The sequence below is a fragment of the Podarcis gaigeae genome (genome assembly GCF_964106915.1).
Source record: "Podarcis gaigeae genome assembly, chromosome: Z".
NCBI classification, from domain to species: Eukaryota; Metazoa; Chordata; class Lepidosauria; order Squamata; family Lacertidae; genus Podarcis; species Podarcis gaigeae.
Window position 1 is genome coordinate 11,094,873 of NC_139691.1, and position 26,808 is coordinate 11,121,680.

Genomic DNA, 26,808 nt, shown 5'->3' on the forward strand with positions numbered 1-26,808 from the left:
CTACAGAGCTTCTACTCTGCCCAGATTTCATGTTTTCTCATCTCAATTGCTTCGAGACAGATACACTTGCACCCCTCTTTACTCAAGGTTATGCCCATGTAATAATCAGGAAGCAGAATTTTTAGAGCAAATCATTTTGTTTTTCAACCCTTTGCTCACCAAATTACCAGGAAAATCAGCACAACTTTATTTTAAATATCTGATGGAAGATAAAATCCCAAGGATATCATTGATAGTGGCTAAAGTTTTGTCAGTAGCTGTGAAAACATACGAACAACACAGCACCTGAATCTGGACTAAGACTAAGCAGAGATTATAATAGTTCTATATAATTGTTATTATGTCACAGTTCTGAATCTGTTTTGCTATTAGATTCTGGTATGCTTTATGTTTTTATTTTATTTCCAGCCTATTGACTATAATAAATTGAATGAATGAATGTGAGATGGTCACGCTGAATCACCTGAGGAATTCTGTTAGTGAAAAGCATTCCTTTGCTACATAATTTTGACTTCTCCCACAATTTCTTCCCAGGCCTCTGGATTTGAAGTCTGTGGAAGAGAGCCCTTTGTACAGATGAACCATAGGAGCACTATTCCCCAAGAGAGGAGGTGCTTGCTGTGTCCCACAACTACACGGTAAACCTGGGCTAGGAGACTGACTACAGTCTAGCCTCTCCAAGAGATAGGAGTGTTGCCTTTGCTGTCCCACTTTCGGTGTCTACAGGACCAAAAGCAAAAAAGGACAGAGGAACTGCATTATGTGGAGTCAGACCACTGGCCCATCTAGCTCAACATTGCCTACACCAGGGGTTGTCAACCTGGTCCCTACTGCCCACTAGTGGGCGTTTCAGGATTCTAGGTGGGCGGTAGGGGGTTCTATGGCACAAGCTGAATCCTCCTTCCATCGAGCACTGGTGGGCGGTAAGGAAAATTTCACCATTAGTGGGCAGTAGGTATAAAAAGGTTGACTACCCTTGGTCTACACTGATAGACAGTGGCTTCCTAGGGTTTCAAACAGGGAGTCTCTCCCAGTCACAGCTGGAGATGTTGGAAATTGAACCTGGTACCTTCTGCATCCAAGCAGATGCTTTACCTTCTCAAAAGCTATTTTCTCCACATCGGACAAAAACTATTGATGGCAAAGAGCAGAGATGCTGTTTGCTACAGCTCCTACAAGATGCTAGGATCTGTCGCTTAGATAAGCTCAAATGTGCTCTGTGGGAAGCTGAAATAAATTCACATTGCTGGGAAACCAGTCATGAAGGAGATGGTTCCCTGGGCCTTGCCAACTTGAAGTTGTCAATTAGAGGCAGAGAGGCTTGGTTGCATTTGAAACCTAAAGAAAAGAGGAATCCAATTGGGAGGCTGAGGACTGAAGAAATGGAAAGAAATGAATGTTCCAAGGTCAACACAATTTCAAGAGCTGTATTGCTTACACAGGCACTAGCTTGCTAATTTGTTCTGCAGCTGTTCAGTGGATAGTCAAGGTGGAAATAGAGAAACTGAAGCTTTCCGGGCAGGGTGTTTGAGCTACATTTAGCATCTGAGTGGGGTGCTTGGTATAGCAGGGGAGACTAGACAGAGAACAGACCCTAAAAATAATGATAAACCACAGACCTTTCCTTTAAAATCATCTCAGAAATATGCCTAAAATAGGCCTGTGCAATGTACGTATAACACAAGGGGAAACCAAAGCCCCATTTGCACAAATGTTCAGCCCTGCAAAGGGTTGCCTTCATCCCACATTATATAACTACAAAGTAGCTGTGGAAATAGACCCCCCAGGCAGTTGGAAGAAAGGAGCCCATGAGCACCTTGGCTTTGTCTATGCTCCAGAACCTTCCACATATAGGTGAAAATGCTTTTAAAAAAGTATTAATATATTTATGCAACTTGGCTGGTCAATACAATTTTCTTCTACAAAAGAGATGTGTGAAATAGAAAGGCCCACTAAACGGAACACAAAGAAAGCATTTCTTTCTTTTTCTCTTTCAGCCAGAAGAGACAGGCTTGGAGGAAGTTTCCAGTATATTTCCTGTAACGGAGTAATATTATACAAGGATGAATCTTACATTCTGCCAAGGATAAGAAGTAGCCCCTCCTGAGTCTAACGAATGCTCCTGTTTCAATAAAAAAGGCATGAAAAGGCAGAATGTCGAGAGGCCTTTTTCCCCTTATAAGGCCTGAGCGTGCTTGCTATCTCTACAGGGCTTATGCATCCTTTTGGCACAGCACCAGAAATGAGGAGAAATTCAAATAGTATGTGGATTGAGTTATCCAAGAGGAAGAGATTCTGATGAATATTTAAAGAAATTCATACCTTCAGAATCAGTACAGAGACAGAAAAGAAACCCAGCACAGGACACAGTCTGGATGCCATTCCAAGACCACCTGCAGAGAAAAACCTGCATTTCTGAGCCAACAAACATGGTCATATAGGGTCTGTATTCTTCCAAAGAAATGTCTAGATGGTTCAGCCTCATTCTGAGAAGTTTGTCAAACTCTGATTGTCCCCCCCCCCACGCTTTCCTCTTTATTTTGATTCCTGCTACTCAGTCTTTCTAAGGTGTAATACATTTGTAGCTAAAACCAGCACAGCTACTTAGAAAATGGACATTCAGATCAAATGGAAGAGCAAAGGTTGGCCTGTACCAAAATGTATGTAAATACTGCTCACTGTTGCTAGAAAGGCCTCTGTGGAGATTAGAAGCTGTTTTAAGAAAAAAACATTTTTAAATTACTCATGTTTTGTTCCACTTCCAAGTATTATGTCATGCCCCTAAATATTTAGAGGAACCCTTTGTTTTGTTCTGTCCCACACATAATATTCAAGCTAATGGAAACCTACTGTATATATAATCTTAACCTCATCGCATGAATGTGAATCGCTGTCCAAGAACTAAATTAGGCAATGTGGTTAAATTTCTGGCATCCCATCTATGAACCACAACACAGGCATACACACACACACACACACACACACACACACACGATTGCAATTACTTACTTTTCACTAGTGTTACAGGGAATGCTCCCTATGCCTTCAAACAAACACCACAGGAAAACAGAAAGGTAACAAAAAATCTCTCTCATGTAGACCCCACTAATATGTCTGGGAGCTGGAACGAGCACATATTCTTGCAAACAGAGCTCCCATTTATTTGAATGGAGATTGAATGGAAGGTATTACCAGAAGTGTGTGTTCAAGTAATCATACTTTTTGAGGCTGTTTTTTTTAAAGCTTGTTTTATTTATAATGTTAAGGTCCAACGCCGAGGGCCTTCTGGCGGTTCCCTCATTGTGAGAAGCAAAGCTACAGGGAACCAGGCAGAGGGCCTTCTCGGTAGTGGCGCCCGCCCTGTGGAACACCCTCCCACCAGATGTCAAAACAACTACCTGACATTCAGAAGACATCTTAAGGCAGCCCTGTTCAGGGAAGTTTTTAATGTGTGATATTTTAGTGTATATTTGGTTTCTATGGAAGCCGCCCAGAGTGGCTGGGGAAACTCAGCCAGATGGGCGGGGTACAAATAATAAATTATTATTATTAAGGTATAAACCTTTTATTTATCATTTATGCATTTAAAGTATTTATAAAACCAAGAAATGCAAACAAAACAAATCTTTGGGAAACTGTGCCTAGGTACATATTAGCGGCTTAAAATGGAGTGAGGCTGTTTTCCCCAATGCATTTTAAGTTGCATTGGCACATTGTTGTACAAACCAGAGATGGAGCAGGAATATCTTTATCTGTTGTGCATTACCGTACTTGCTTTGTTTCCCCATTCCTGCAACCTTCCCAACTCCTATTTGTGAAGCCATCATCTGTCCATGCACTATCATCTAAACATGTGTAATGGCAGTCTCATATGTACACAACTCAGCTTAATTGTGAAGTAAGTGTGGCTTATATTAACAAATCAGATGGAAACTGGTTTGAGGGAAAACATATCAAACAGCAGTATTTCTCAAGAAACGACAAGCTAGATATAGATTCTGGTTAATGTCATGTTTACGTAGATTCAAATACCAGCGGAGGGAGTGCATTAAAGCCAGATTAAATGGTAATGCAGCCTACAGCCTACGTGTTGGATACAATGCATAAGACGGAATAGTTAAACTAAGAAAATATTAAAGAGGAGGTAAAGAGGAGAGAAAAAATGTATCTCTTTAATACGATGATAGTAAATACATAAGAGTGTGTGTGTCTGTGAGCTCAGTGTGTGTACAATTTCCAGTGTTGTAGCACATTATTCTTGCTTGCAGATTAATTCTATATTTGCTAATGGCTGTTATTAATGTATTGTAGGGAGTTTATTAGCCCACTGAGGATTCCAGAGTCTTCTCATTCTTAACACTGTGTACCATTTAGTCATGAATGCCTGTTAAACTCAAACTGATTTCAACATGTAAATGTTTACAGACTATATTTTTAAAACACAAACTCCTTTCTCTAGGAACCTAGAGGCAAGAAGAGCTTATACACACATTCATACATGTACATCCTGCCACAAGTAAGCTGTACAAAATTTCACCCCATCTTTTTTTAAAAATAGAAGTGATAAGCTGCATTGAAAACATTTTGCAGACAAAGCTTTTTCATCTGGAAGACAGCATGATACATTAAACAGAATTCTGATACAAAAACATCATTACTCCTATGCCTGTGTTCAATCTGATCCAAAAAATAAACCTGTTGATAAGATAAACAAGGTTTGCAGCAGCAAAAAGGCCAGAACTGATTTGATTTTTCTAGCTGCTGTCCAACATGATGAAATGGGGAGAGATTTTGCAGCATGTTTCCCCCAGCAGAAATCTACTCCATGGTATTTTGTGCAGTCCTGGTGTGGATTCCAGAAGAAGAGAGGTGGAAGACACAGGAGTGGCAAATGCATTTTTATCTCTAAGACTGAGCTCTGAAAACACCAGTTCTACAAGTTTTCAGAGTGGCTCATGATTGGATGGGTAAATGCTGGCTTTAGAATGTACATATTGGTTAGTACCTGTGATGCCACCGACATACCACTCTCCTGTGATCCATAGATAATTTTTCAGTTTTAAAAATTAAATGTGCACCGCTTTTAAAACAAGCTTGTGTACTGCTTAAAAACAAACAAACAGACTGCCTGGTGCATATGGTAGGAGGTGAGATTGTGGGATGAAATGGGCACTCATCTGGCTCATTGGTATGTATGTCAGAATAGTTTATGAGTCACATCAGAAAGTAAAAACCTACTATAAGCAGCAGCAGCACTTGTGATAAGGAGGATTTACAGAGCCACCCTCCCCACACCAACACTGAAAAATTACAATAACAAAATTTAGCAGAGGTGTCAACCAAGAGATTTGTCTGCTGTGCCAGCTTAACTGCAGTATACTGCTCTTTCTTGATGGAATCCATTAATTTTTCCATTCACACAATATCATGGGATCTCAATATGTTTCCAGTGTTCAATCCAAACATTTTTTTAGTAGAAATTAAGAAATTAATTTTCTGACTTTGGGGCTATTGGTGATGAAGCTACATGAAGAAGCACTAATAAAGGATGAAACCCTAAGGTGTGCCCTACAATTTGTGAGATTATGTCTAATATTTGCTGGAGCACATGGCCTAATCACTTCCACAAACAAGGGAACTGCAATTAAGCTTGGCTTCCTGCGATACCCGACTCTGGGATCCTAGTTTGTTGCTTCCTAACAAATCAGGTTCATAAACTAACAGTAAACCATAGTTTAGGCTGGCTAGTAATCCTGGGATCGTGTATTTAGACATTATAGGAAGTTACATTTATTTGTTGTTTCCTGATTTGTTTCTCTTATTTTCTCTAGGAGAGGAGCAAAGCACACCTGATTAGGCAGCATGCCCTAGTATGCTACTTGTTCAATATAAACCATGATATGTCAGAAAACTTGGCTTATCCCAACATGTGACTGCAGACAGTGTCATCCCTTCCTTCTGGATTATGGAAGTACTGCTACCTTTGTGAAGTTTGTTGTCACACATCTCCAACTATCAGGCAACAGTCACAAGGCAATTCTTATATTTTTATTCTGCTTTGCACTATGAATATTAGAAGATGATTACAATTTTATCCTGCCTTTTCCTGAAGGAGCACATCCACCATATGATGAACCATCTACTCTACTTAAATTTTTAAGAAGATATAATTGCACAGAATTCAGAAGTGGTCTTCTGAATTTAGTCTGTGGGCCTCATTCATGAATTCTTCAATTTAAGTGCATGGGGCTGTAATGCAACAAGTAGGCCTATCTGGTTTTTATTTTAAGTTTTCACAAAACGGTCTCATTTTGGAAATGAGGTTAGATCTTATAGACAAGTTCCATCTGGGGTTTCACTCAAACCCCTGACAATATCATTACTGTTTAAATATCATTTTTTAAAACAACAAAAACAAAAATCTAAGTATATCCCTGCCAGGAGCACCTTTTAAAAAACCCTTTTATTCAAGTCTGAGGCTAGGCCATCTTTTCCATGAATTCAACTGGGCCAAAGGAAAGGATGCTACGTACTTGTAGTTGTCGTCTTCCACAAACTTTTGAAGCTCTTCAATGTACCGGACAGACTTTAAGTATTTTTGCACATGGGGTAACGTTATAAGGTGATCTGCATTTTTTAAAAAAAGCACATATAAATCCCATAACTGTCAAGAACAAAAGCAGTTTCAATCACATGCTTCAAACTTTTATTTCTTTGCACTGTCTATGCTGAAATATAACACCAAGCTTTCCCACCAAGGACAGATAGATAGGCCAGTGAAACGGAAATTTCCTCACCATGAATTTCTCATCTCAAAAATTTCCAGAGAGCATTAGACATCTTTAAAATGAAAGATGAGTGCAAGGTGGCACATAACTCAACCCTCTTCTGACTAGAGATATACTCTATACTTGATGCCAAACCCTTCCCTGCCAAGTTCACTGCAGTCTGATTCTCCACACTGCACTCCTTATGTTCTCTGCCTGTCCTGTGGAGAGGGAAGCCTGTAGGAATCAAAAAGTAGCATGGCAATCATCTGCAATGTGGGAGAGACTGAAACTTCCTCCATCTCTGTCACAAAAGGGATGGATCAAGAGTTCGAGAACAGCATCATGGACCCAAAACTTGATGGAAGCTGTGAAGATATCTCGACAAACTTTCATATCCCTCCTGCTAGTTTTTAAAGGCGAAATATGGCATGCTTGCTCATGAGACTCTTTCTCCCTATGAGAATGGTGTTCTTGGAGGCGCGCATTCCTCCAAGGGGCATGGATCTGTTACCAATCGCAGAGGTGGCACCAAGTTCTTGGCAACAGGACAGAGGTCAGCCCCTCTATTATTTATTGAATTTATATACGGCTCTATACCCGAAGGTCTCAGGGCAGTTCATCTAGTTCAGGGACAGCCAACAGGTAGATCGTGATCTACTGGTAGATTGCGGGATGCCTGTGGTAGATCACAGTAGATCGTGGGACCCCTCCCACCCCCTTCAAAAAAAAAATTTGAACAACTTTGGTCAATCCAGTGGGTAGATCACCGCCAGTTTTTTTTAATTGTGGGAATAGACTGCAGTCTCTTGGAAGTTGGACAAGCCTGTAGTTGTTCAGTCTCCCCTCCTGGCTGGTTGACCCATTGTTGGGAACTGCCTTGCATTTCCTGGCTTTTAAACACAAAGGGGAAGAGACTCCACCCTCCCTCTTGGCTGCTCCCTGCTGATGCATCCTTCACACTCTCCTCTTCTTCCTCATCTGACAGCAACCACTACTCCTGCCCTGAGCCAGTCAGGATCTAGTGGATCATGACATATCCTAAACTACCTATGGCTGGGCTCCTAGTTGCAGTAACAAGATTCAACAGTTCAGCTCCTTACATTGGGAGATCTGAGTGGCTCCTCCCACTGGAGATGCATTCGAGATTGGCCCTACCTACAAGTTCCATTAGAGGTGCCACCTCAAAGAAGTCTAATGCCCTCTGGAGCCTCAGAAAAATCTGATTTCATTGGGCAGAGAATGTACCGTAAGTACTGTATTGAGATCAAATCTTCTCTCATTAGGTATGAACACAATAGCTTTTATGGAAATATGTAGTATAAAATGACAATTGGTAGAAAATCACATTTTTTCAGTCTCCCCTCTAGATCTCTCGTGAATGGATGAAATAAATGGTATATAAATACTGTAAATAATAGAATATAAATAATATTCATAAGGGAAATGGAGGGAGTTTATAACACAAAGAGGCACAGCTAGAAAAGACAGAGGACAGGTTGCAAGGGAAACTGCAGCTATAGAACAAGTCTACATGACATTATTTATTATGAGAATTCAAAAGCCATGCCACTAATTCTGACAGAAAAAGGCAAAGATTTTCTATAAATCAGAGTAGGCCACAAGCTCATAGGAAGCACTGAACCGCTCAAGTGGAATTTGGCCATAACAAAAATGTAATGCAATTTATGTAAAGTTTGACTGTAATAAAAAGGTAAAGATGGGGTGTATATATTCATGTCTGCAAACTTAAGCTGGGCCAGAACAACAATCACTTTATCTAATTTCCTAATTTGGCAGAAGCTAAGTGGTTCAGTAGCACAAAGCTTCCTGATCTACATTATCCCTTAAGGCCCCTCTTTGTATGAGGCAGACATCTGGTGCTAATTTACTATATTAAAGAAATATTGGTGAAGAGGAAAATTACCAACCATAGCTACAGGAGACTTGCAAATCAGCAATTATTCGGAGGATATTGTTCATTTGATTGGATCTTTGTTCATTCTCCATGATGCTGCCTGAAGCAGGATATGCCGAATCAATGTAGATTAAATCCAACAAATAAATCCCTGAAATTAAAGGAAGGTAGGTTAAATCAGGTGCTTTATAAAGATACAGGGAAACTTGGTTGCAATAAACAAAAAATCAAGGAACCCCTGGCTATCCACTTGACTAATCTTACTAAAAAACAAATGAGAGCTGAATAAAGAAAAGGCCCACAGAGTTTTCATCCTACTTGGCACAGAGAACCCTCTTCCCTTATTCAGTCATTGAAATCTCAGCATGTTCAGGATTGCATGCTACTACGTATTGGCCAAATTTTCTACCACACTGCACCAGTATATTTTCTTGAGTGTTATTTGATCCAAGGACTGGTATTTAACAAGAAAAGAGAAGTATCGTAGATGCTATGTTTGTAGTACAAAGTGCATACAAAATGCAAGGAATTTAACCATGGAATTAGGACTGGCATCAAGCTTGCACATCTGTACCAAGACTAATGTTGATGAATGCTAACCAGGCTAAGCTTTTCAGTAGTTTGGAGCTGTGCATTGCTAATATTAACCATGCTCACGACAAACCCTGCTAACATAAACTATGGCCTATGCCAGGATATATGTAACCACGCATCTTGGCTAATGTTGACAAAGAAAGTTGAGGAGAATTTATAGAGGGGAAAGAAGAGGGATAGAACAGCTCACAGCCAGGTGCCAATAACTTCACTGTGGTCAAGAGGTGGTCTGAATTATGTCTTGACTGGCCCAGAGGGAACTGAGAGAATAAAGAACTGTAAGGGAAAACAAGCTTATCTACTCTCGCATTCCTCTTGTAATATCATTTCTCAACTTAATTCAATTTCAAACCTTCATTTTAAAAAGTGAATTAATAGTGATGATGGGAATTGCATACTTCACCTAAACAATGTCCTATCACCACTCCCCAAAAGCAAATCCACATTGAATTCTGCTTCCCTTTTCACAACCAAAATGTTTTTCAGTCCTGTCATCACAATTTGATTCTTGGCATCATTTCAGAGCAATCTTATTGTTTGCAGATCTTGCTTGGTGTAAAATACAGCAAGTGATCATGCTGAGGTTGCATGTTTTCTGTTCTGGGCTAGAAGAGACATTTATTAAGTTTGTGACTCAACAGGAGAAGCCACAATTTAATGGGGAAAGTGTTAGTCATTTGTGGGTTCCTGCTCAAAAATGAACGACAAGCATGTTATTATTTTTGCAAGATATATCCAAGAGTCACCATCACTTTAAACAGATGACAGAGAATTATGCCTACCTGTGATAACTTGCAAAGGATAAATGAAACATAATAAGGACAGGCGGGAAGAAAGCATGGTTGACTTGTACTTAGGGAGTCTTCCAGGAAGCTGAATATAGGAATACAAATTAGGATTGCATCTCGGTTGGGTAATTCGGGTCAAAATAGTCATTAAGTTAGATCCAACTAAGTCCTACTCTGAATAGACCCATTGAGTTTAAAGGGTCTAAGGTTAGCCATGCCCATTAATTTCAATGGGTCTACTCTGATCAGGGCTAGCATTAGATACAACTTATTGGGTGTTTTTCAACTTTTGTGCACTTTTGAACGTTCCATCTGTGCATGCATTGCAGCTCCCCTCTCCTCCCCCTGCAGGCTATTCTCCTAACCTGCCCTGAGCCAATTTGGGGGCAAAGGGAGGATGCAGAGGAAACAGAGCAGGAAAGCCCCACTGCACAAGCAGTCCTAGTGCAAGTCTTCCATTGGTGAGGCGTGTTAGATGAATCCTGCCCATAATATTTCCCCCCATAGTCTTTGATACTGCATGAATTATGTATAATTATTGACTGCATTTTAAATTGTGTTTTACTATTTTTAACTAAACTGATTTTGAACATTTTTGTGAATGGAGTGTTTCCAGTATTTCTATTGCTGATAGCAACATATACCAAGAAACATTATATTTGGCTATTTGGTAAAATTATAGCTGCTGAGAACAATCCAACCCCATAACCCTAGTCAGGGAAAAAGTGAGCCTTGGTGAATCTTGCTAGTGACCACTGTCACTGAGGGAATAAAGGTACAGCTATTAAAAAGCATGGTCTTAAGAGATCATCACTGAAGTTGCTGCTCTCTCTCGGGGGGGGGGGAGAGTGCAGCATAAATTAATTTTGCCTTTGTGTGAATGCTAAGGAATTCATATGAAGCTACCTTATAGCAAGTCAGACCACTGGGACTCACTAGTCTGGTGCCATCTACTTTGAATGGCAGTGGCTCTCCATGCTCTGAGACAAAGATCCTTTTAAGTGGAAATGATAGGGACCTTATAGTTGCTCTGCTAGTGGGTTATGGCCACCCACTCATCTTGACACTTTAGATATTTGGGGATTGTTGAGATGTCTGCATGCACGAAATAAGTGAACAGGATGATGATCAAGAGAAGAATATAGTTATGTTACACCTATGTTTTCTGTATGGTTCAAAGCAAATGGTGTATTTAAGATGAACAAGAAACTATTGAGTGATGTTTCTAGAGTAGCACATATTCTATAAAGGAGAACAAACAATAAATGCTTTGTGTTTGCCAGAGCCATCATTTTTAACTTCACCCCCCTCCCCAAGCTTAGTGATGCACACAACATCTAAGGAGTTCTGTTAGAAGAGGAATAAAACCTTAATTTGTGAGTTTCTGGTGAAACTGTACTAGTGTTCACTGGTTCTTGGTGATACAAAATAGAATTCAAAAGCCATGCCACTAATTTTGTTTGTTCAGGGGAACTCTGAACTTGGCAGGATCCTCTGCCAAATCACCTTCAATCTAAAAGATATTTCAAAATTAGTTCCTGATATTATTGTGTGTGTGTGTGCACGCAATTCAAAGAAAAGAGAAAAGAATTCCACTTCTATCTATGCAAATCCCTGGCTATGCCTACCTTTCTGAATGTCAACCATACTGCTTGGTACATAAGGGAGCCTCCCTCATGCTGGTTTTTGGACTACAGATCCTGTCATCCATGACCATTGGCTGCGGTGGCTGAGACTGAAGTGTGCGTAGTTCAAGATGTCTGGAGGGCTCACAGCTGGGGGAGGATGCTAGAGGACTGTGAAGATGGGGGAGTTGCATTCATGGTTTGGAGTGGGAACCCAATGAAATTTGATTTGTTTCTTTTGCTGTCACATGGACTTGCTACCTTTACAATGGTTCACAGGCATAGCAGTACGGGAAAATCTGTTTCAACATAATAGGGTATCTTCAAAAATAAATTAAAAGATGAATTCTAATAAAACCTTAATGAGCGAAAGTATTAGAAAGAAAGGATGTTCAAGTTACCTACTAGATGCCCTAGGCCAGCCTGACTCATTTATTGGTTTTCCATTACCATAGGCAGCTAATATTATTCTGAAAAGTGCCTTTGCAGAAACACAGGAAACTAGTGGGGCAAGGACTCTTGGTGGCTTCTGCCTTATAAAAGCAGCACCAAGCCCAATCCTTCCCAAATTGTCCAGGAAAATGTTCCGTGTAGTTTCCTCTCCTTTCCCCACACCTCCTCTTTGTGTTTGTCCAAAGAAAAACCTCTACGAGTGGAAAGTGGCATGCAGGAAACCATGTAATATAATCTAAAACTGAAGCTTGTTATTTCCACATTTCAAGCTTTGCCGCAAAGTTCTAACAATTCCATTACATCAGGGGTGGGAAACCTCAAGTCCAGAGCTGAATGTGGCCCTCCAAGCATCTCTATCTGGTCCCCAGGACTCCCCCTCAGGTCACTTACTGTCCCTGTTTTGTATCTTCCATGCATGTTTCCGCCTGCCTGGAATGTATCTTTGAATACTGATAATGCCTCTTCCTTCCCTGGCTGAGGGATAGAGAGAGATCTGTGATGGTATGTAGACACTAGACTACTGTACAAAGGTAAAATGTACACTAGTTGCTCCAACATCATTTACTTCTGAACCACTTGTGACTGGCATGTGGCCCCTGGAAGGTTGCCCAGAGTGAAATGCAGCCCATAGGCTGGAAAAGTTTTCTCATTGCTGCCCTACAATATGTTATTTTGCCTATTTTATTGAGAGCCTCACAGCTTAAAACACTTTTAATTTGGGAGTGTGGTATTATTTATTAAATAGTTACAGACTTTGACATTTGTACTGCAAAACCATGTTGTAAAACATTGTTATAAGGTCTTGGGTAATATAACATCTTCATGTTGTTTTCTCCATGCAGTTTGTTGAGATTGTGCCATTCTCTGAAATGGAACTGATTTTTTTTACTACATAGCTTCATAATTATTATAGTTTCCTGCTAGCTCAAGTTAAAACATTTCTATATAACTCCCTTGTGCTTTCAAGCTCAATTGCTCCTTATGGAACATAATACACTGACAACTGTATATGTGAATGAGCAGCATTTGCAAGTGGGCAGTATGCACACAGAGGCAGCTGTTGTCAAATGAAACGTTTAGAAAACCCAAACTCTCAATGGATGGAATGACACTACAGCTGCTGAGAAGTCCAACCCCATGGTATTCATACTAGGAAACCTTAGGCAGCTTCACAAAACCTTGTTTTGTGGATGGTAATCACTGCTTGTTTTGAGATGCTAACTCTTGAGCTTTCTCAGCTATGGAACCTGGTCTTCAGAATTCCATCTCCTGGCTGCTTTTTAAAAGTTTGTAACAAATTCCTTTTTCTTAAGCTTTTAATCTCTGCACTTACTGATATGACTATGTCTGTTCCTGAATAGTAGGGAACCCTACTGAAAGGGGTTGGTTCATGGGCGTAACCAGGATTTTTTTGGCGGGGGGACACAGAAAGTTGTTAAGGTAAAATTACCCCCAAAATCCCATTGCAGGGGTCAGGCGTCGGCGGGGATGACAACTGCCCCCCTGCTCTCCTTGGCTATGTCCATGTGGTACTGACAGGAAAGGAGAAAATATCAGAAAATTGGGAAATCCACTCACAGAAGATGGCTTCATCTTTTTGTTTTTTGAGAGAGAATGCAGTTATGATTAAATACTTTTTTGTGTTTTCTTGCCCTGCCTTGGAAAAGAACACACCAAGATTTCAGAAATGAATTGTGCTTGCTCCTAAAGCTACACTTGTGGGGTTTTAAAACATCAAACTATCATGATAAATTCCAAAGACTAAAATAACAGGAACAGCAGCTGTGAGAGTCAAATGTAAATTCCGTCCCCCTCAGAGCAGCGGCAAGCCATCACAAAATACTGAATAGGGCACATCTCAAGCAAAAAACCTCCAGGCCTGGACAATATAGGGAAGCTTTGAAAGGATCATTGATAATAATTAACATATTATTATAACTTAATGCAATAACACATGTAGAAAATAAAAGCACACCACATTTTGGGGGTGAATAGTTTATGTCAATGTAATCTGCTTATAATTGAACCAAATATAACCCAATATTTTGAATTTTCAAATATTTTTTAAAAATCATTTTCCCATCTGGGAAATTGAAATTCATTCCTGCAGATGAATTTTTCTCAGCAAAGTTTTGGGAATGCGACCTACAATCCTAAATGATTTAATTTCACAAGAAATAATAGGAACCGAAGGAAAGTCAAGCGGCTCAACAGAGTTGTTAAATATTTGAAAAATATATAACATACAATTTACTCAAAATACTTCTTGGAAATATATTCCCTTCTTTCATGTGAGTCACATTCAACATTCTCCCCACAAGCATGCTTAGAATTGCAACTTTAGGGTAAATTAACACAACCAAATAATTCAGATGGGTTTGTTTTTCTGTGTTCAACATGTGTATTTGATCATTGTAAAAATCCAATGTGAGTTAGAATCCTATCAGTCTGGATTCTGGAGCACTTCTTTTTCCCCTGGGAAGGTCCTCCTGCATAAATAGGCTTTTCCTGGCTCTTTTCTCTTGTCCCCCAACACACCAGAATATCTGTCCTCTTCAACCATATAGAACCATATAGGTAAGCAAACATTTTCAGCGGGGGGGGGGGGGCTGGTACACTGTCCCTCAGACGTTGTGGGGGGCCGGACTATATTTTGAAAAAGAAAGAAAGAACTAATTCCTATGCCCCACAAATAACCCAGAGATGCATTTTAAAGAAAAGCACACATTCTACTCATGTAAAAATATGCTGATTCCCGGACCATCCGCAGGCCAGATTGAGAAGGCGATTGGGCCGCATCAGGCCCCCAGGCCTTGGTTTGCCTACCCATGATATAGAATGATGGAAGGCACATCTAACTGGGCACCTTTATTGAAGAAGAGTTGATGCTTGCATTCTAGGTGTCACAGTAACCCTACTGACACAGTGTGAAGTGATACTCTGTCTACATACTAATACTAGAATAATCCCAAGAAAAGCAAATGGTGAGTCAGGGAGCAGCCACATCTTTTCATCTAGGATGGAAGCATGTTTTAAAACACAAATCCACAGGTCCATGTAACAAATCATACAGGTTGTTTAAACATGCTTAGTCTAGTCCTTTTGGATAGCGGGGTTCAAGATACTCTCTAGCAGCTATTTCATTTTTGGCTGAAAAGGTGTTTTCTGCTGAGAAAATTATTTCTGAAAGCCATTCTTAATTTGTTTTTTCTTCTCCTCCCAGCATGCAGCACACCTGAGGAAACAGTGACCTTTTTGCAATTTCTGTGAACTCTTAACTGTCCTTCCAACTGAATGGACATTCATTTTCTTAACTCAACCTAGTGTGTGACGTGGATTAATTTAAGCATGATATTTTGCACTGTTATCAGCGGCGTAGCGTGGGTTGTCAGCACCCGGGGCAAGGGAAGTAATTTGCGCCCCCTAACCCGGGGCAAGGCAAGTAATTTGCGCCCCACGCCGTGGCGCCCCCCCCACAAGCCTCTATATTCTGCGCTTGTCAGGCTTGGCTGCTGGCCCTCCGTGGCCTGGCAACGGACTCAAGAGACCGGCCGTGGCGGCGCTGGAGGGCTGGTCTGGGGCCCGAGAGAAGCCTCGGAGAGTTCTCGCTGGGTTGACCTCGCAGCCTGGGTTACCCTGCGGGGCTGTTGTGAAAGGCGAAGGCGAGCGGCAGCGTGGCTTGCAGTGGAGCAAAGGGCACGACCACGGCGCCGGGACGTGCCCTTTGCTTGTGCCCCTTTGCTGGGGAGGCTGAGAAGGGCGCCCCTTTGCTGCGCTCCCCCAGGAGGTCCCCCGGGAGCAGAGCCCGCTGCCTGCGCTGGCAAGGAGGATGAGCCCAGCTGGCAGGCCGACCAGAGAGGAGCCTCGCAGGCAGCGAGTGGCTGGCTCCTTGCGGGCGGCGGCGGCAGCGCAACTCCCTCCTGCCGCGAGAGGCGGGCAGCAGCCGGGCCTCAGACCTGCAGCCAGGAGCGCTGCCTCTTCCTGCGCCCCGAGGGCTCCCCGCGCCCAGCAACCCGGGGAAAGCGCCGCACTTCCACCACTGGCCCTGCTTCCACCACTGGCCCCTGAACCCCAAGGCTGAGGCTCATGGCGCGCACCCCGGCTTGCAGCTCCTCCGCCGCCCTTCCAATGGGGCAGCGGCCCGCAGGGAAGAGCAGGCGCGCTCTCTGTCCCCAGCTGAAGCCGAGGAGGGCTTCTGGTAGCCCCGGGGTGGGAGGCGGAGGGGGTCGCTGGCTGCAGCCGCCTCGCCTCGCCTCCGTTCTCCTCTCAAATCAGACACAGACGGCTGCTGACAGAGAGGAGAAGGGGCGGGGGCGGAGAAGCGCAGGGTGGGCAGCGGGAGGCGGCTGGGGGGGCTCGCAAGAGAAGCGAGCCCCGCGGGACTGAACCAGGTTCCTCTTCCCGGCTCCCGCAAAGCGACGTGCCCGTCTTGTGCTCTCCGCAAAAGGCGCCAGATCAAAGCGGCAAACGGTACAGATCCACACCACGCCCCCCGCGGAACAGTCGTGCCCTCCACATCACAGGCAGCTCAGAGTTAAACTCTGCGCCCGAGGCTCTTCGGCAACTCCGGAGGCGGCGAGTGCGCCCCCCCCAGATGTTGCGCCCGGTGCGGCCGGCACCCCTTGCACCCCCCACGCTACGCCACTGACTGTTATAGTTTAAGTGATCAAAAGCTGCAAGACAGAGCATGGGAATACTGAAATTGCTGCTTTCCCTGGTTGGAGGCAAACAGTAACTCTGACATTAAAAAGACCACTTCATGTCACCAAGTGCCAAGTCATGGATGAGAACTGCATGTGCCTGTTGCATTTTCCCTTCTGGCATGAAGAACTGCATTTTCTGCAATTTGTCAAATGAACTTGATTTCACTGATTTTATATTTGTGGATATACCACTTCTTTCAACATTTCAATGCTGATTCTTCAGGGAAACTTTAAAAAAAAATCCTTCAGAATCCAGGAACTGGTTTTTTTATCTGGCAATTTGGCACTTGTTCCCACAAATTTGATGTATTTTACCATTTTCAGACAACCCCTTAATATGTAGCCCAATTCAGATAAATGATGGAAGACCATGTAACTTGTACCAGCTTGCAGAACTTCCTTAATATGTGGGGGGGGGGGCAAAAGAATACACAGCAGCTCTCAAAGCCAATGATTTCTTGTAGCTGGAGGTGCTGGAGCCCAATACAATAAGCTGCTCTTTATCCTTCTTTTGAAACTTTTCTCAATAGGTAATAAAAAATATATTCCTATGTTGCTGGTTCCCATTCCTGCCTGAGCTGTTACAGGTTTGCTCAACAATTTCACCACTTTCATAATGCCTGTGCAACCTGCATAGAAGCTTGCCTGTTAGTTGATGCTTTTACATATTGGAAATAACTCACTGTTTGCTTTCAAAGGCAACATCACTACTTAGATTCTCTTCAGGACAACGTGCTCTTTAGAACCACTATCGTCACCAAATGTGCCCCAATACTGCATGACTTCATAAGAAACCATTGTGTGTTCCCTTTCACTACATTTTTGTTCTGTTAGTACAACAACTGCAATAAATGGATAGTTAAAACAATTCTGAGATATGAAGCAATTATGTCCGTCTTTAAGAATAAAAATTATTTCATTTGCTCTGTTTTATTCCTGACAAATAACAGCTAAGCTACATATTACAATACATTTATGAGTTCTACACCATTCATGGTTCCTTTTGGGGGGGGAAATATTTGGGGACACTGAAACTTGACAAAAGGATATGGAAATGAGGAAAAAGAGAACAGAATGATGGTGGTGGAATTGGATGTGGTGGAAGTTTTTGAACATTCACTACAATTAAGTGTGACCAGAACAGGCAGGCTAAAATTGGTAACTTTGGAACACTGGGTAGAAAAAGAATGTATTAAGTATTTCAGAGCACCTTAAATACTCCCATGAGGGTGAGACTGCAGCTGAACTAAGTAGGCAGATGCTTCATATGGTTTCTAGAGCTGCACTAAAGCTGTCATGGAAGTAAAAACACCCACCCCCCCACACCTGTAACTCTGGTGTGAAAGGAAATATAGCCAGCAGGAAATGTTATAGTGGCAACATCTTGTGTGGGTAGTCTTTCTCGTTGGCATGCAGACCTGGGAACACCTACCTAAAGAAGTCTGAGATGGTAAGCTCAATTTCCAAAAGCTTTAAATTATGTGTGGTTGGAAAAAACAAAAGACTTGTGAAACCATGCACTAACTGGTCATATTTTTTTGTAATTGTTGCCTTGCTGACCCAGAGTAAAATTTAACTGAATTCCTAGCTGGGACAATCATTTCTTTACAAATAAAAGTCAGTAATGAACCAAGGGGATACAACAGCAAGTGACTGTGGATAGAGAAAAATATCTTATTCCCAAACTGTTGCCCAAAAGTATGGAAATAGTTTGTACTTTCCAAAAAATTAGCAAATGTTTTCTCTAGTGTTTCCTTCTCATTTCTGATATTCAGTTTCTGCTTTTTCTTCTGGTTAGATAAAAGTGTATGTGGTGGTATAGCAGCAAAATCTAGAAGTGTTATACTGTAGGTTAAACAATGGGGGGAGTATAAAACTTTACAGAATGAAAATACATTAATATAAAAACTCAGCTAGATACACAGCAAGTGAAGTAACTGTAAAATTAACATATGTCTGTCCCAAGAAAAAATTAACAAAGAGGTACATATTATCCCCCATTCATATGTAACAAAGAGGTACATATTACCCCCATTCATATGTAAAAAGAATAGGGTGAAGAATAGTGTTATTCTATAGTTATCCAATTAATGATGATGATAATAATAATAATAATAATAATAATTATTATTATTATTATTATTATTATTATTATTATTATTATTATTATTATTACACACCCTTTACCCTAAGGACCCAGGGCAGGCTACAACATTAAAACATAATGTTAAAAACTGCTTAAAAAACTTGCAATAATAAAAATATCTATCCCAAGCATAACTTTCTTGTTTCCTTCATCTGCTTGAGACTGTAGAAGCAGGTGTGTTTGTGAAGCACCTTTAAGACCACAACACATAGGTGGTAGCTTGCATTCAACAAGTTACAAGTGGTGCAGGCCCTGTTTCTTCCCATCAGATATCTAGTGCAATAATGAAGAGCTAATGGGCAAAGGAACCACTGCCCCATTCTAGATTCAAAGTATGCCATGCAACATCTCCTGATAAGGATATTACAAATAATATATTTACTGCTACCAATAAGTTTAAAAGCTGGGGTGCCTTTACTGTGTGCTAGTTCTGATGTGGGAAACCCAGGCTCAAATCCCTGCCTGCTCATGAGGTTTACTGGGTGTTCAAGTTGTGCTTGCAGCACAACTTCTATCACATGACTGTTATGGGGTTGATATGGCTGTTCTTGAATTTGTACCCTCAACAACCAACTTTTTATTATGAACGCCATATTGTCTTACTTGTAGCCAAGGGTGCCAGCTTGAACCAAAAATTGGGGTGGCCCAGGAAAGTCTTGTCCTGCATAATCAATCACAAGACACAGCGCTTGCACACCATTTGAATGGCAATGCTTATCAACTTGAGGAGGGGCAGCCCCCTCAAATATTTTAGGGGGGAGCAAAGGGACCTCAGCCCCTAGGAGTTGGCTCCTATGCTTGGAGCATCTTTCTCTGCCTTCCACAGCAATGGAGTACACATTTAAATCAGGTTTCTACCCCATAATCTTTAAACTGTATTAAAGCCACTTAAATGAAGAAATACCACATTTTATTTACAGACTTAGGGCTGAGTCCACTGTTAGTCTTATTCAGAGTAGACACACTGAACTTAATGAACATGACTAATTTAGGTCCATTACTTTCAGCGAGTCTACTCTGATTAACATACTTTATGGAGTACATTAAGTGCTTTATGGAGAACTGATGGTCTTTGTACAAGAAGGCTATCTTTCTTTCAATTCTTCCAGCTAGAATTCCTGTTCCAAGGGGATTTATGGAGCTAAGGATACTTATTTTGTGGAAAGAGAATGTCCTGAAATAAAGTACATTTCCTAACAGTCGTGCATTCCCTAGAAAGGACAGGATTGCCTGAAATGTCTCTTTTGCAACAGGCAGATCCAAGGATGCCAAAGAAAGCACTCCAATGGTTAGTTTTCTAAACTCCTGGCTCCTAAACGTGCTACTGTGCGGAGAAGAGGACAGGGGTGGGGGGAGGCTCCATAAGATGAGAAGCTATCAGGATGCTTTCCAGAGAGTGAGCTCATGGGCAGCTGCTTCCATAGGCAAAAAATATTTTCCATCTACACAAACACTTTTCCATTGTTATTTAAGCCAGACTCTTAGGATATGTGGGCAGTATAGCAGCATTCATTAGTGTATCATGAACTCAGGCAAATAATCACCTGGGGGAAGGAAGCACCATGTTCTGAGACCCTGCAATTCAATTAATCAACAGATAGGTATAGCATACATGAGGAGGAGGTAACTTGGCAGAAGGGAGTCTGTGGCTGCTAAATTGAATAACAAGGGAATTTGTGGGAAATGCAGCTCTCAGCAGGAAGGGTACACCAGGACACTTACTTGCTGTTTTTCCTCCTCATACTTAAATAAGTTTGAGATGCCTGAGAAAGAAAAGAAATTCACTGACTCTGGCGATGCCCTACATCCCTCATCACAGAACAGTCAATGATCTGTATGCTGTAGAGATCAGGAAAAGTATCCTGTTGAGGATCCAGATCGCATCACGCCATGTCACTGGAAACATGCCCATTGATTAATAGAGTTGAGAAGCAGACCAGCTGGCTTGAAAATGCTCAAATAGCAGCTGCAGATATGTGAGCTTCTTTTTTGAAGGAAAGGAGGGAAGCAGCATAGTCCTGTTTCCACAAGATTCACCCTTCAATACCTTTATTACAGGATAACAGCGTTCAAGAATGTTAGCTTGAACACACAATGCCACAATGTGATGACACCCCCCAATTTTGTGCTTACCATCATGAGCAAAGAGTAATCATCAGGAGGGTCTTATGCCACACAGAACTGCCTCTTTGCTTTAAGTTCTGAATTTAGAACAAAAGTACTGTACTCCTGTTAACCTGAAAGTGGTGATACAGAGCTGAAACACAGTGACAAAAGAGTATTTTTTCAAGCAGCACAATACTGACATGTGGAATTCAGCATTCCTTTTACATAATCCTATATGCAGTTGCCTAGAGTAAGCTCCACTGGACACAATGGGACTTCTGAGTAAACATGCATAGTGCAGCACAGTAAAAGCAGGTTAGACAAATTAATGGATAATAAGTCTCTTAATGGCTGTTAGACATGACACCGAAACAAAGTACCTCCATGTTCACAAGTTGAGGCAAAGTAATCGGGGATAAGTGCTTCTATTACATCCTGTTTGTGATCTTCCTGCAGACATCTGATTGGCCTCTGTTGAACACGGAGACCTGGACTTGATCGACTGACACACTCAGAAGGTAATGGACCAACCTTAACAACAGTGCCTTCTCAGTATTTCCCTATTGTTCTGCAATTGCAGACAGTGACAACAGGCAGAATCTAATATGACTCCCACATATGCAGGATCAGTTATTATTTGGGACAGATGATAGCTACCAAGGAAACTACTGACTTATGAAGTTGTCAAAAATTTGACTCCACATATAATCTTTAAGCCTCAATAGGTCTGTCTCCCATTTTGGGGAGTTTTGGCTTTTTTACTATTTCCAAATTAGAGATAATGTTATATATCATACATAATACTCCTCATGTTTGGTCACCTGACAATAAGTTTTCAAACATAGTATACTCTGTTAGGGATCTGTGTTGTGCCAGTGAATGGTTTAATAACTGCTTTATCTGAAATTACTAAAGAAATGACATCTGGCTTCACTCATATCACATTTGATTTACTAACTTTTAATATATTTTTGATTGCAATATCCAAAACGGCACGTTGTCCAGTAGTTCTTTTTTTTCCAAATTCTGCATTACAATAAATTGCTGTCCATGGTGACATTATCTGTTGCCAGCTACAGTCACTTTTGGACAGAGATGACTTGGCCACTTTGCTGGTAACTTCCAGGCTGGATTATTGCAGTGTGCTTTACATGGGGCTGCCCCTGAGGATGACTCAGAAACTTCAACTGGTCCAAAATACAGAGGCCAGTACTGGCCAAGATTCCATTTGGAATTCATATAATCCCTGTTTTAAAACAGCTGCGCAGGTTGCCGGTTCACTTCCAGGCAAATTCAAGATGCTCACATTAATATTAGCATTTAAAGCCCTAAGCAATCAAGGCCACAAATACCTGAATGACTGTCTCCTCCCCTACAAACCCTCTTGGGTTGAGTTCGGGAGAGGGGCCTCTCTTGCTAGTTCCACCATCCTTGGAAATTGGGGTGGGTAGTGACATGAGAGAGGGCATTCTCTGTGGAAGCCCCTAAATTGAATATGAACTTTTTTATCCTGCGCTTTAACTCTTGTGATATCTATATGGAGGGGGCATTCTTCTGATTTTAGCTGTTTTTAGTGTTTTGTTTTGTTTTATTGTAACCCACCCCGGGACTTTTATGATGAAGGATGAGTAAGAACACTTAAAAACATGATCGTATATTTCCCCCCACCTTTGCATTAAGCAGCAGTAATTATTTGAGGTGTATCTGATACAAACTCCTGAACATCATCAGGGTGGTGTTGCATTTATTTGCCTGCCTCCAAGCTCCAGTAATGCCCCCCATAGTGTCCTCTGCTAATGACTGCCTCATTCAGCCATCTCCCATAGTAACTGTTTGTCCCCTAGGTCATGAAACCAAGTCCCAGGGATATCAATTAAAAAAGAATTCATAATATTACCATAACAACCATAAACAAAAAAACAAACATCAGAAAAAGGACAGCAGAAGTAGTAGTTTTAAACAAGTACATACATGACTCAAATCACTGTTGTAATGTAATTTATGTAACTAAGTCCCTTTATAAATGTTCCCTGTACTTTCAGGTCTTATTTTGTAAAATGAAAGAAGCCAGAATCACATGCCATTCCTCTTAATCACATGTGTGTAAAGGTGGCTATATAATGACACAATGCCCTGGAACATCCTCAGAGGTATACCACTCTCCGGTTAGCTAACAGAAGCAACTATAGAAACATGGAAGATTCAGATTCAATGGCACAACATTGTCTTCTGAAACAGATGATCCACATATTCTAATGTTCTTATTTACATAGAGCTAAATATCCTAATACTATTATTTCTGTAGTGGCATCAATGTACATGACACTTTGTAGAGTATTAAAAGCAACTTCCAATCTTACGTTTAACGTAGGGAAGGGAGGAAAGGGAAGCAAGGATAGGAAGGGAAAGAACACTTTAGGCTTCATTTCAGGATAGGGACTAAGAGCTTGCAGCTTCAGAGAAAAGTTGGGATTTGAAGAACCATTTGAAGAGGAGGGAAGAAGTGGCATGACAAAGGCTTATGGGTGGCATAAGGAGCAACATGAGACCAAAGGTGGAGTTTTTCCTCCATTGCTTTGAATGCAAATACAGTGGTACCTCAGGTTACATACACTTCAGGTTACAGACTCCGCTAACCCAGAAATAGTACCTCAGGTTAAGAACTTTGCTTCAGGATGAGAACAGAAATCATGCTCGGGTGGCGCAGTGGCAGCAGGAGGCCCCATTAGCTAAAGTGGTGCTTCAGGTTAAGAACAGTTTCAGGTTAAGAACGGCCCTCCGGAACGAATTAAGTTCTTAACCTGAGGTACCACTGTAGAAATAAAAGAAGAAATGAAAACTGTTTTCTGTTGAAAGGAAAAAATTGTTCCAATTTAAATATTATGCATTTTCTTTCAAGAGGAAGTTGTTTTATTTAATGCACTGGAGGAAACACTTTGAAGACAAGCTGCTTTTTCTGCAGAGAAGTTTAGGAAAGGGTCTCCTTGTAACCAATGACCATCTGATCAGTGGTTATAGGGAGTCTCCTCAAAGGTGTGGTCTGTGTGGCTCTTCAGGCCTTTGCAAGATCTCGTGAGGCCTTCTCAGAGCCCAGTAAGCAAGTATGAGAGGTTTGTCATTTAATTTGTGCAATATAAGCTGGATGGCCTCCAAGCATATAAAGGTGCGATAGTGCCAATCCAACTTTATGTGTCTGAATCCCTCCTACAAAATACTGACAGTCTGGAGGTACTCTTTATAACACAAAACTGCCAGGACGGCTCTAACATAGTGGTAACAAAACTATACAAAACTACCTTTTGTTACTGTCTGAAAGCAGCACTGCTACTAGCAATGCGCTTCTTTGACTCTTGTAACAGGCACACTGTAATTGGCACACTTAAGCACTAGGGCACAGCGTGATAATACCCACCCACCCCCCTTTTCCAAGAGAGAAGTAATTACAGTGCGTTGATAGAAAAAAACAGAAAGGACAAAAAATGCTTTGGCTCTAATAGACTTTATTCATTACAACCCTTTCCACATCATTTTGCAATGTTGCAGTGTACTAAATCAAACACAGAACACCAAGAAAGAGCAACTTATCAATTTACCATTGACTGGTAAAACCCCCAAAGCACTGCGTCAGCAGACTGCAAAACCAGAGGCACCATTTTCAAAAGGTTAGCTCAGAGTCAGAAGGGGAAGCCAGAAAGTCTGTGGGTTTTTTGGTTTGCAGAAATTTGGATGAAGCTTTCCGTGAATGAAGGGGCAGGAAAACTTTTCTGCTGAGATGAATCAACAGACTGGTTAGTCTTGGTAGGGCTTGTGGTATGTTAATGGTAAACTGAGGGTGGATTTTTGCCAAGCCAATAAAATTGTTACATCTAATACAAAATGCCACCCCAGTGGTCAAATGAATGGGATCAGTCAGAGGAAAGTGTAAAGAAGAAATTGTGACCAGATTCCTTGCTTTAATCTAGGGCCATCTGGCTAGAAGACAGTACTGGTCAAGAGAAGCACTACACATGTGAATATGTAATAAGATGACCAATTCCAAAAACCTACAGGATTTTTTTTAAAGTATAATATTTAAAATAATTTTAAATGCTTATAAGAATCCAGAGCATATTGTTTAGCATAAAATTATATCTCCTGTTCATTAAGTATTTTAAACAAAAGGAGATCTACTTAAAATTAAAGCTTTTGCTGCAAGTTATTGTCTGCATTGTTTGTATTATATTTTATGACATGTTCTGAGAAGACAACAAGACATATGCCGCTTTGCAACTAATAATTGTTGATCACTGGGCAATCTGTTGACTTCCAGGGGATTTGCTGAACACTTACCTGGGACAACCAACAAAGATGCACATATTTCAACTGCTCTCTGATATATTGGTTGCAGGACACAAGGCCAGGTCCTAGCATTGCGTAAATATACTAAATATACTAAATATGCTTTATGAGGCAGCTGCATTGCAGCAATACTTTAACTTGTCCCAAGTTTAAAGGCTTATGAAGGAACCTTACAGATGGATATCTTCTACAAAGGAGTTTAATTTCATCTTTTTGAAAATAAAAAAAACCATCACTTTCTGGAGCAAATTCAGAGTATCTGTTTCATCTACCCTATGAATTTAAGATTAGCTCACCTGTCACGGCATTCCTATAGAAAGCCATAGGAGTTATATAGTTCTAAGGGAGCTACAGTTAGAATACAGCTAAACAGTTAAAGCGTTCTGTGGAGGTGCCACGACAATTAAAGCAATATCAATTCAGCTTTTAAAAAGGCGTATTTGTGGCCCTGACTCTTCATTCAGCTCTTTCCCAGTGAGATTTACTTTTTGCAGCCTCGGGCCACTACTGAATTAGAAATCCAATGCAAGGATGGAAAATTACAGGGCTAAAAGTAAATGTTTTATGAGATGAGGTCTTTACATTTAAGCTCATGATTTTAAATAAATACATAGAATTACTTCAGCTGTTGAGATCTTTTGGATATGAGATCAGAAGATGCTTTTGGAAGGTCAAGCAAGTAGTCATTAGAGAAACCATATAAGGGAGAGATAAGAGAATTATCTATTTTTAGAAAGTTAACTTTGCAGCTTCCATTGGAGTTCCTTTCATTAACTTCAAAATAAATAATCATTCCTTTATGGTTTTCTCTCCCAACCACTTACAGTCAGTGAAATTCGAGTGAAAAACTACTCTATAGGAATAATTTAAAACTTGACAACTTTTCATTCACTTCATTCCTCCTGGCCAACACATGTCTTTCAAGGAAAGAAGGCAATCAGTTAGACCAGAGCTTTCCAAACTGTGTGTCATGACACTTTAGCATGGTGGCTGCAGTGTGTAGGTGTGTCACTAAACACTCCCTGCATTCATCACAGGGCTGGAAAGGGGCTAGTTTTACATCCGAAATTAGGCAGATGTCAAAATTCTTCCCACTTTTACTAAACTTTAGCTCAATCAAATTTATTGTTTTACACACACACACACACACACACACACACCACACATTGCTATATTTTCACCCCACCTGTCACTTTTTTCCAGGATGATGAGGAACCATTAGTGAACACTCTTTGAGTTTGTTCAGTCAACCAGTTACAAATTCACCTAACAGTTACCTCATCCAGCCCACATTTTACCAGCTTCTCTGCAAGAATATCATAGGGGACTTTTGTCAAAAGTCTTACTGAAATCAAGATACACTATGTCCA

At 41.1% G+C, this 26,808-nt stretch overlaps 1 protein-coding gene and 1 long non-coding RNA gene across 16 annotated transcripts in view; one reads left to right on the forward strand and one right to left on the reverse strand.

The window, feature by feature from the left end:
* The window catches only part of RALGPS1 (Ral GEF with PH domain and SH3 binding motif 1), a 229,265-nt gene that overhangs the window by 57,281 nt on the left and 145,176 nt on the right, over window positions 1–26,808 (reverse strand). For all 14 annotated transcript variants that reach the window (XM_083721190.1, XM_083721183.1, XM_083721193.1 and 11 more), the window contains exons 10-11: window positions 8,699–8,836; window positions 6,534–6,627 (exon numbers count right to left, since the gene is read on the reverse strand). In XM_083721190.1, the coding sequence (XP_083577316.1) occupies window positions 6,534–6,627; window positions 8,699–8,836 (232 nt within the window). The remainder of the gene's footprint in view (window positions 1–6,533; window positions 6,628–8,698; window positions 8,837–26,808) is intronic.
* LOC310836269 lies at window positions 3,636–15,498 on the forward strand. Of its 2 annotated transcripts, none has more exons than XR_014559980.1 (4): window positions 3,636–4,144; window positions 5,832–6,033; window positions 7,756–8,011; window positions 15,369–15,498. It is a non-coding gene; the product is annotated as an uncharacterized lncRNA (long non-coding RNA). The 2 variants fall into 2 exon arrangements; XR_014559981.1 differs by lacking the exon at window positions 3,636–4,144 and adding an exon at window positions 4,468–4,516.